The following is an 11,407-nucleotide window of genomic DNA, read 5'->3' on the forward strand; positions in this document are numbered from 1 at the left end:
CACAATAAACAATCACAGTAAACAATCACAGTAAACAATATTTCTTTATATTAAGGTTTTATTAAGGTAATTGTATTAATTGTATTAATCTTCACTAAATAAATTTGCTTCCTTTATTATTCTGTCTTTATTCTATTTATCATTCTTATGAATCCTGTTATTTTTATTATCTTCTTTATCTTCATCTTCCTCATCATCATCTTCCACTTCATATTCCTCATTTTCATATTCATCTTCGGCATTTTCTTTCTCGTTCCTTCTCTCCATTCGTTATCTTATTCTCTCATTTTACCTTCATTTCCCATTCTCTTCATTTTACACTCTTTTTACTCCTTTATCTTCTAAATTTTTACTCTTCGTCTTCTTTAGCTTCTCCTCCTCCTCCTCCTCCTCCTTCTTCCATTACGTTATTCGTCTGTTTTGTCGAGATTTCGGGGACGGAGTAAGCCTCAAGGGTCCTATTGATTTTGGCTGCATGCCTGCTGCTGCTGCTGCTGCTGCTGCTGCTGCTGCTGCTGCTGCTGCTGCTGCTGCTGCTGCTGCTGCTGCTGCTGCTGCTGCTGCTGCTGCTGCTGCTGCTGCTGCTGCTGCTGCTGCTGCTGCTGCTGCTGCTGCTGCTGCTGCTGCTGCTGCTGCTGCTGCTGCTGCTGCTGCTGCTGCTGCTGCTGCTGCTGCTGCTGCTGCTGCTGCTGCTGCTGCTGCTGCTGCTGCTGCTGCTGCTGCTGCTGCTGCTGCTGCTGCTGCTGCTGCTGCTGCTGCTGCTGCTGCTGCTGCTGCTGCTGCTGCTGCTGCTGCTGCTGCTGCTGCTGCTGCTGCTGCTGCTGCTGCTGCTGCTGCTGCTGCTGCTGCTGCTGCTGCTGCTGCTGCTGCTGCTGCTGCTGCTGCTGCTGCTGCTGCTGCTGCTGCTGTCGCTACTACAAGTAGTAGTAGTATTAGAAGTAGTGAGGGTGTTGCTGTTGTTGCTACTATTGCTGTTACTACTACTAGTGAGAGTGATGCTGCTACGGCTGATTCTGATGTTGCTACTACTACTACTACTACTAGTGAGAGTGATGCTGCTACGGCTGATTCTGATGTTGCTACTACTACTACTACTACTAGTGAGAGTGATGCTGCTACGGCTGATTCTGATGTTGCTACTACTACTACTACTACTAGTGAGAGTGATGCTGCTACGGCTGATTCTGATGTTGCTACTACTACTACTACTACTAGTGAGAGTGATGCTGCTACGGCTGATTCTGATGTTGCTACTACTACTACTACTACTAGTGAGAGTGATGCTGCTACGGCTGATTCTGATGTTACTACTACTACTACTACTACTAGTGAGGGTGATGCTGCTACGGCTGATTCTGATGTTGCTACTACTACTACTACTACTAGTGAGAGTGATGCTGCTACGGCTGATTCTGATGTTGCTACTACTACTACTACTACTAGTGAGGGTGATGCTGCTACGGCTGATTCTGATGTTGCTACTACTACTACTACTACTAGTGAGGGTGATGCTGCTACGGCTGATTCTGATGTTGCTACTACTACTACTACTACTAGTGAGGGTGATGCTGCTACGGCTGATTCTGATGTTGCTACTACTACTACTACTACTACTACTACTAGTGAGGGTGATGCTGCTACGGCTGATTCTGATGTTACTACTACTACTACTACTACTAGTGAGGGTGATGCTGCTACGGCTGATTCTGATGTTGCTACTACTACTACTACTACTACTACTACTACTACTACTACTACTAGTGAGGGTGATGCTGCTACGGCTGATTCTGATGTTACTACTACTACTACTACTACTACTACTACTACTACTAGTGAGGGTGATGCTGCTACGGCTGATTCTGATGTTGCTACTACTACTACTACTACTAGTGAGGGTGATGCTGCTACGGCTGATTCTGATGTTACTACTACTACTACTACTACTACTACTACTAGTGAGGGTGATGCTGCTACGGCTGATTCTGATGTTACTACTACTACTAGTGAGGGTGATGCTGCTACTGCTGATTCTGATGTTACTACTACTACTACTACTAGTGAGGGTGATGCCGCTACGGCTGATTCTGATGTTACTACTACTACTACTAGTGAGGGTGATGCCGCTACGGCTGATTCTGATGTTACTACTACTACTACTAGTGAGGGTGATGCTGCTACCGCTGATTCTGATGTTACTACTACTACTACTAGTGAGGGTGATGCTGCTACGGCTGATTCTGATGTTGCTACTACTACTACTACTACTAGTGAGGGTGATGCTGCTACGGCTGATTCTGATGTTACTACTACTACTACTACTACTACTACTACTAGTGAGGGTGATGCTGCTACGGCTGATTCTGATGTTACTACTACTACTAGTGAGGGTGATGCTGCTACTGCTGATTCTGATGTTACTACTACTACTACTACTAGTGAGGGTGATGCCGCTACGGCTGATTCTGATGTTACTACTACTACTACTAGTGAGGGTGATGCCGCTACGGCTGATTCTGATGTTACTACTACTACTACTAGTGAGGGTGATGCTGCTACCGCTGATTCTGATGTTACTACTACTACTACTAGTGAGGGTGATGCTGCTACCGCTGATTCTGATGTTACTACTACTACTACTAGTGAGGGTGATGCTGCTACCGCTGATTCTGATGTTACTACTACTACTACTAGTGAGGGTGATGCTGCTACAGCTGATTCTGATGTTACTACTACTACTACTACTACTAGTGAGGGTGATGCTGCTACGGCTGATTCTGATGTTACTACTACTACTACTACTAGTGAGGGTGATGCCGCTACGGCTGATTCTGATGTTACTACTACTACTACTAGTGAGGGTGATGCTGCTACCGCTGATTCTGATGTTACTACTACTACTACTACTAGTGAGGGTGATGCTGCTACCGCTGATTCTGATGTTACTACTACTACTACTACTACTAGTGAGGGTGATGCTGCTACCGCTGATTCTGATGTTACTACTACTACTACTAGTGAGGGTGATGCTGCTACGGCTGATTCTGATGTTACTACTACTACTACTACTAGTGAGGGTGATGCCGCTACGGCTGATTCTGATGTTACTACTACTACTACTAGTGAGGGTGATGCTGCTACCGCTGATTCTGATGTTACTACTACTACTACTAGTGAGGGTGATGCTGCTACCGCTGATTCTGATGTTGCTACTACTACTACTACTACTACTACTACTACTAGTAGTAGTAGTAGTGAGGGTGATGCTGCTACGGCTGATTCTGATACTGCTGCTATTATTACTACTGCTAGTGAAGATGGTGCTAGCGAGTGATGCTGATGATAGTGAGCTGTGTTACTGCTGCTGTTGCTAGTGATTGCGCTCGTAATGGCAGCGCTGCTCCTGCTGTTAGTGATGCTGCTATGTTGCTGCTATGTTGCTGCTATGTTGCTGCTATGTTGCTGCTATGTTGCTGCTATGTTGCTGCTATGTTGCTGCTATGTTGCTGCTATGTTGCTGCTATGTTGCTGCTAGTATTCATGATGGCTTTGGTGCTGCTATTGCTGTTATTACAATTAATCCTGCTGCATCTACTACTGCTGCTAGCGCTGCTGCTGCTGTTGTTGTCGCTGCTGCTGCTGCTGTTGTTGTCGCTGCTGCTGCTGCTGTTGTTGTCGCTGCTGCTGCTGCTGTTGTTGTCGCTGCTGCTGCTGCTGTTGTTGTCGCTGCTGCTGCTGCTGTTGTTGTCGCTGCTGCTGCTGTTGTCGCTGCTGCTGCTGTCACTACTGCTGCTGCTGTCACTGCTGCTGCTGTTGCTGCAACTGCTGCTGCTGTTGCTGTCACTGCTGCTGCTGTTGTCACTGCTGTTGCTGTCACTGCTGCTGCTGTTGCTGTCACTGTTGTTGCTGTCACTGCTGCTGCTGTTGCTGTCACTGCTGCTGCTGTTGCTGTCACTGCTGCTGCTGTTGTCACTGCTGTTGTTGTCACTACTGCTGCTGTTGCTGTCACTGTTGTTGCTGTCACTGCTGCTGCTGTTGCTGTCACTGCTGCTGCTGTTGCTGCCACTGCTGCTGCTGTCACTGCTGTTGCTGCCACTACTGCTGCTGTCACTGCTGCTGCAACTGCTGCTGCTCTCACTGCTGCTGCTGCTGCCACTGCTGCTGCTGTTGCTGTCACTGCTGCTGCTTTTGCTGTCACTGCTGCTGCTGTTGCTGCAACTGCTGCTGCTGTCACTGCTGCTGCTGTTGCTGCCACTGCTGCTGCTGTCACTGCTGCTGCTGCCACTGCTGCTGCTGTTGCTTTAACTGCAGCTGCTGTTGCTGTCACTGCTGCTGCTGTTGCTGCCACTGCTGTTGTCACTGCTGCTGCTGTTGCTGTCACTGCTGTTGTTGTCACTGCTGCTGCTGTCACAGCTGCTGTTGCTGTCACTGCTGCTGCTGTTGCTGCCACTGCTGCTGCTGTCACTCCTGCTGCTGTTGCTGTCACTCCTGCTGCTGTTGCTGTCACAGCTGCTGTTGCTGTCACTCCTGCTGCTGTTGCTGCTGTCACTCCTGCTGTTGCTGTCACTCCTGCTGCTGTTGCTGTCACTCCTGCTGCTGTTGCTGTCGCTCCTGCTGCTGTTGCTGTCGCTTCTGCTGCTGTTGCTGTCACAGCTGCTGTTGCTGTCACTCCTGCTGCTGTTGCTGCTGTCACTCCTGCTGTTGCTGTCACTCCTGCTGCTGTTGCTGTCACTCCTGCTGCTGTTGCTGTCGCAGCTGCTGTTGCTGTCACTCCTGCTGCTGTCACAGCTGTTGCTGCCACTCCTGCTGTTGTCACAGCTGCTGTTGCTGTCACAGCTGCTGTTGCTGTCACAGCTGCTGTTGCTGCCACTCCTGCTGCTGTTGCTGTCAAAGCTGCTGTTGCCGTCACTCCTGCTGCTGTTGCTGTCACTGCTGCTGCTGTTGCTGTCACTGCTGCTGCTGTTGCTGTCACTGCTGCTGCTGTTGCTGTCACTCCTGCTGCTGTTGCTGTCACTCCTGCTGTTGCTGTCACAGCTGCTGTTGCTGCCACTCCTGCTGCTGTTGCTGTCATTCCTGCTGCTGTTGCTGTCACAGCTGCTGCTGTTGCTGTCACAGCTGCTGCTGTTGCTGTCACTGCCGCTGCTGTCACTGCTGCTGCTGTTGCTGTCAAAGCTGCTGTTGCCGTCACTCCTGCTGCTGTTGCTGTCACTCCTGCTGCTGTTGCTGCCACTCCTGCTGCTGTTGCTGTCACAGCTGCTGCTGTTGCTGTCACAGCTGCTGCTGTTGCTGTCACTGCCGCTGCTGTCACTGCTGCTGCTGTTGCTGTCAAAGCTGCTGTTGCCGTCACTCCTGCTGCTGTTGCTGTCACTCCTGCTGCTGTTGCTGCCACTCCTGCTTCTGTTGCTGTCACTCCTGCTGCTGTTGCTATCACTCCTGCTGCTGTTGCTGTCACAGCTGCTGCTGTTGCTGTCACAGCTGCTGCTGTTGCTGTCCCAGCTGCTGCTGTTGCTGTCACTGCCGCTGCTGTCACTGCTGCTGCTGTCAGAGCTGCTGTTGCTGTCACTGCCGCTGCTGTCACTGCTGCTGCTGTTGCTGTCACAGCTGCTGCTGTTGCTGTCACAGCTGCTGCTGTTGCTGTCACAGCTGCTGCTGTTGCTGTCACAGCTGCTGCTGTTGCTGTCACAGCTGCTGTTGCTGCCACTCCTGCTGCTGTTGCTGTCACAGCTGCTGTTGCTGCCACTCCTGCTGCTGTTGCTGTCACTCCTGCTGTTGCTGTCACTCCTGCTGCTGTTGCTGTCACTCCTGCTGCTGTTGCTGTCACTCCTGCTGCTGTTGCTGTCACAGCTGCTGCTGTTGCTGTCACTGCCGCTGCTGTCACTCCTGCTGTTGCTGTCACTGCTGCTGCTGTTGCTGTCACTCTTGCTGCTGTTGCTGTCACAGCTGCTGCTGTTGCTGTCACTGCCGCTGCTGTCACTGCTGCTGTTGCTGTCACTGCCGCTGCTGTCACTCCTGCTGCTGTTGCTGTCACTCCTGTTGCTGTCACAGCTGCTGCTGTTGCTGTCACAGCTGCTGCTGTTGCTGTCACAGCTGCTGCTGTTGCTGTCACAGCTGCTGCTGTTGTCACTGCCGCTGCTGTCACTGCTGCTGCTGTTGCTGTCACAGCTGCTATTGCTCCTGATTATCACAAACTGCTTTCAACAGTACAGCAGAGATACGAGTTATTGTACAGATTCTACTGAGGTAACGTTTCGCTCTATACAGAGCTTTATCAAGTCATAGTTTCACTCTTTGTAGAGCCGACAAAATCACGTTTCGTTACCAATTTACATATCGCTCTATATAGAGCATTAACAAGTTACAACGCTACCTGTGTATAAGATGCTGCTGCTGCTGCTGGCGCAAGCAGCGCTGCGCTGCTGCTGCTGCTAACGCTGCTGCTGGCAGCTTGGCTGGCTGGCTGCGCTGCTGCTGGCTGCTGCTGCTGCTGCATGCTGCTGCTGCGTAAGCGCGGCAGCGCTAGCAGCGCTGCTGCGCAGCTGCTAACTGCTGCTGCTGCTCAGCTGCGGCAGCAGCTGCGAGCTGCTGCGGCCAAGCGCTGCGAGCTGCAGCGCGCTGCTGCGCGGCTGCTGCTGCTGCGCGCAAGCAAGCGCGCGGCGACGGCGCTCGCTGCTGCTGCGGCAGCTGGCTGCGGCGGCTGCTGCTGCTGTAACGGCTAGCAGGCTGGCGGCTGCGGCGGCAACGCTGCGGCGGCGGCAGCAGGCGCGCTGGCGGCGGCGCGGCTGCAGCGGCGCGGCTGCGCTGCAAGGCGGCGCAGCGGTAACGCAACTTGCTGGCGGCAGCGGCGGCAAGCTGCGCTAGCGGCAACGGCGGCGGCGCAGCGGACATCCAGCAAGCATGCGTTATTTTGTTAGGAGCGAGAGGAATCAAGTGGTTTTTAGGACTTGACGTGCTGTTGGAGTGCTAGCAGGATAACAGTTTTGAAGGGATTCAGGGAAACCGGCTAGCTGGACTCGAGTCCTGGAGTTGGAAAGTACAGTGACTGCACTCTGAAGACAGGGTGTTAATGTTGGAGTTTTTGTTGTGTTGGTGCTCCTCTGGCAAGGCAGTGATGGAGTGAATGATGGTTGCTGTGTTTCTTCGATTTTAGTATTATATTTCCAACATTTATTTAGTAATAGTAAATACGTTTGTTACAGTGGGAAGGAGAGGTAGAGGAGGAGTAGGAGAAGTAGGAAGAGGAAGGGAAGGAGGAGAAATAGGAAGAGAAAGGGAAGGAGGAGGAGAAAGAGAAATGGAAGGAGGAGGAGGAGAAGTAGAAAGAGAAAGGGAAGGAGGAGAAATAGGAAGAGAAAGGGAAGGAGGAGGAGAAAGAGAAATGGAAGGAGGAGGAGGAGAAGTAGAAAGAGAAAGGGAAGGAGAAGTAGAAAGAGGAAGGGAAGGAGAAGTAGAAAGAGGAAGGGAAGGAGAAGTAGGAAGAGGAAGGGAAGGAAGAGACAGTAAAGAAACTGGGAGACAAAAATATGGAGGTGGATAATTAGGAGGAAACCAGGAGATGAGGAATGAGAAGAAAGATGAGAGAGGCAGGAGAAATAAATGTTAAATGTGGAAGAGACGGCGAGAGAATAATTGTAAGTGAAGAAAGAACTCAGAAGTAAAAAAGAGGAGGGAAGGAAGGAAGGAAGAAGAGGAGGAGGAGGAGGAGGGGGAAGAGAGAAGGAAGAAACGGGTGATACTAACCACAAAAGGAAAAATGAGGTTGTTAACTTTAAGTTAAAATGTAATTAACATCAGTAATAAAACAGAACCACAACAGAACTACGAGAGTTACAACAACAGAACTACGAGTTACAACAACAGAACTACGAGAGTTACAACAACAGAACTACGAGAGAACCACAACAGAACTACGAGAGTTACAACAACAGAACTACGAGAGTTACAACAACAGAACTACGAGAGTTACAACAACAGAACTACGAGAGTTACAACAACAGAACTACGAGAGTTACAACAACAGAACTACGAGAGAACCACAACAGAACTACGAGAGAACCACAACAGAACTACGAGAGTTACAACAGAACTACGAGAGTTACAACAGAACTACGAGAGTTACAACAACAGAACTACGAGAGTTACAACAACAGAACTACGAGAGAACCACAACAGAACTACGAGAGATACAACAGAACTACGAGAGTTACAACAACAGAACTACGAGAGTTACAACAACAGAACTACGAGAGTTACAACAACAGAACTACGAGAGTTACAACAACAGAACTACGAGAGAACCACAACAACAGAACTACGAGTTACAACAACAGTACTACGAGTTACGACAACAGAACTACGAGTTACAACAACAGAACTACGAGAGAATTACAACAGAACTACGAGTTACAACAACAGAACTACGAGAGAGTTACAACAACAGAACTACGCGAGAGTTACAACAACAGAACTACGCGAGAGTTACAACAGAACTACGAGTTACAACAACAGAACTACGAGAGAGTTACAACAACAGAACTACGAGAGAGTTACAACAATAGAACTACGAGAGAACCACAACAGAACCACCTCCCCACAAGATAACAGAACCACAACAGAACCACCTCCCCACAAGATAACAGAACCACAACAGAACCACCTCCCCACAAGATAACAGAACCACAACAGAACCACATCCCCACAAGATAACAGAACCACAACAGAACCACATCCCCATAAGATAACAGAACCACAACAGAACCACCTCCCCACAAGATAACAGAACCACAACAGAACCACCTCCCCACAAGATAACAGAACCACAACAGAACCACATCCCCACAAGATAACAGAACCACAACAGAACCACATCCCCACAAGATAACAGAACCACAACAGAACCACCTCCCCACAAGATAACAGAACCACAACAGAACCACATCCCCACAAGATAACAGAACCACAACAGAACCACATCCCCACAAGATAACCGAACCACAACAGAACCACAACAGAACCACAACAGAACCACAACATATCTTAAATATATTACACAAATACAACATAAATTACAAAGATAAAGATCAACGAGAAACTCCATTAAAAAAAAATGCTATTAAAAATGAACGACACACAGACACACACGTGTGTGTGTGTGTGTGTGTGTGTGTGTGTGTGTGTGTGTGTGTGTGTGTGTGTGTGTGTGTGTGTGTGTGTGTGTGTGTATCAACAGTGAGACAGGAGGCTGAGGAGAGGTTGTACCCAAGGGTAACAGGAATAATGAAAAAGCCAGGATGAGCCCATGGTTCACCCAAAGGTGCAGGAAGGCAAAAACCAAGTGTGCTAGGGAATGGAAGAAATATAGAAGGCAAAGGACCCAGGAGAATAAGGAGAGCAGTCGTAGAGCCAGAAATGAATATGCACAGATAAGAAGGGAGGCCAAAAGACAGTATGAAAATGACATAGCAGCGAAAGCCAAATCTGACCCGAAAATGTTGTACAGCCACATCAGGAGGAAAACAACACTCAAGGACCAGGTAATCAGGCTAAGGAAGGAAGGAGGAGAGACAACAAGAAATGACCGTGAAGTATGTGAGGAACTCAACAAGAGATTCAAACAAGTGTTCACAGAGGAGACAGAAGGGACTCCAGAAAGACGGAGAGGTGGGGTACACTACCAAGTGCTGGACACAGTGCACACAACCGAGGAAGAAGTGAAGAGGCTTCTGAGTGAGCTAGATACCTCAAAGGCAATGGGGCCAGATAACATCTCCCCATGGGTATTGAGAGAGGGAGCAGAGGCGCTATGTGTACCCCTAACAACAATCATCACATCTATCGAAACAGGGCGACTCAGTTATGAAAGCCATCAAATGTAGACCCAGTTTTTAGAAAATGAGACAGACACGAATTATTAAACTACAGACCAGTGTCACTTACATGTATAGTATGCAAAATCATGGAGAAGATTATCAGGAGAAGAGTGGTGGAACACCTAGAAAGGAATGATCTCATCAACAGCAGCCAACATGGTTTCAGGGATGGGAAATCTTGTGTCACAAACCTACTGGAGTTCTATGACATGGTGACAGCAGTAAGACAAGAGAGAGAGGGGTGGGTCGATTGCATTTTCTTGGACTGTATGAAGGCTTTTGGCATAGTTCCACACAAGAGATTAGTGCATAAGCTCGAGGATCAGGCAGGTATAACAGGGAAGGCACTGCAATGGATCGGGGAATACCTGTAGGGAAGACATCAGAGTCGTGGTACGAGACGAAGTGTCAGAGTGGGTACCTGTGACGAGCGGAGTTCCACAGGGGTCCGTCCTAGGACCGGTGCTGTTTCTGGTATTTGTGAACGACATGACGGATGAAATAGACTCCAACGTGTCCCTGTTTGCAGATGACTTGAAGTTGATGAGAGAAATTCAATTAGTCGAGGACAAGGCAGAACTACAGAGAGATCATGACAGGCTGCAAGCCTGGTCCAGAAACTGGTTCCTGGGGTTCAACCCCACCACGTGCAATGTCATGAAGATGAGAGAAGAGCAAAGAAGACCGCAGACGGAGTACAGTCTTGCGGGCCAGAGACTACAAACCTCACTCAAGGAAAAGGATCTTAGGGTGAGTATAACACCTAACACATCTCCTGAGGCGCACATTAACCAAATAACTGCTGCAGCATATGGGCGCCTAGCAAACCTCAGAACAGCATTCCGACATCTTAATAAGGAATCGTTCTGGACCCTGTACACCGTGTACGTTAGGCCCATATTGGAGTATGAGTTTGGAACCCACACCTAGCCAAGCACATACGGAAATTAGAGAAAGTGCAAAGGTTTGCAACAAGACTAGTCCCGGAGGTAATGGGCATGTCCTATGAGGAGAGGTTAAGGGAACTCGACCTGACGACACTGGAGGACAGGAGAGATAGGGAAGATATGATAACGACATATAAAATACTGAGAGGAATTGGCAAGGTGGACAGAGACAGGATGTTCCAGAGATGAGACATAGCAACAAGGGGACACAGTTGGAAGTTGAAGACTCAGAGGGATGTTAGGAAGTATTTCTTCACAGTTGTCAGAAAGTGGAATAGTCTGGGAAGTGATGTAGTTGAGGCAGGATCCATACATAGCTTTAAGAAGAGGTATGATAAAGCTCATGCAGCAGGAAGTGACCTAGTAGCGACCAGTGAAGAGGCGGGGCCAGGAGCTGTGAATTGACCACAACCAAGTGCGCACACACACATCTTTCCGAGTGTCAAGACTTGTCCTTATAAAGAATTAACGGAAGTGTAATGCTGAAGTATCCAGCGCCTGGAGTGCGAGTGTGGATACAACAATATTGGTTGTTCCAGTCAGAGGAAGGGACGGGTGAAGAGGATGAGGAAGAGAGATCTGCATGTGTCATCCCCC

At 49.0% G+C, this 11,407-nt stretch overlaps 1 protein-coding gene across 1 annotated transcript; it reads right to left on the bottom strand.

Annotated features, from left to right (window-relative positions):
* Nucleotides 1-458: 458 nt before the first annotated feature.
* LOC138851089 (protein elav-like) lies at nucleotides 459-6,487 on the bottom strand. The gene is made up of 2 exons (XM_070079525.1): nucleotides 6,365-6,487; nucleotides 459-899 (listed from the first exon to the last, which is right to left on the bottom strand). Exons 1-2 carry the CDS (start codon nucleotides 6,485-6,487, stop codon nucleotides 459-461), a joined length of 564 nt encoding a protein of 187 aa, XP_069935626.1.
* Between the last annotated feature and the right edge of the window lie 4,920 nt (nucleotides 6,488-11,407).

The sequence above is a fragment of the Cherax quadricarinatus genome, chromosome 99 (assembly GCF_038502225.1).
Source record: "Cherax quadricarinatus isolate ZL_2023a chromosome 99, ASM3850222v1, whole genome shotgun sequence".
NCBI lineage: Eukaryota > Metazoa > Arthropoda > Malacostraca > Decapoda > Parastacidae > Cherax > Cherax quadricarinatus.

What these genes read in the sequence shown, in the direction of transcription:
- LOC138851089 (XM_070079525.1), bottom strand. Translation starts at nt 6,487, where the DNA reads ATGCAGCAGCAGCAGCAGCCAGCAGCAGCGCAGCCAGCCAGCCAAGCT. An exon ending in CAGCAGCATCTTATACACAG is followed by an intron (nt 900 to 6,364) that starts GTAGCGTTGTAA and finishes CGACAGCAGCAG; the next exon opens with CAGCAGCAGCAGCAGCAGCA.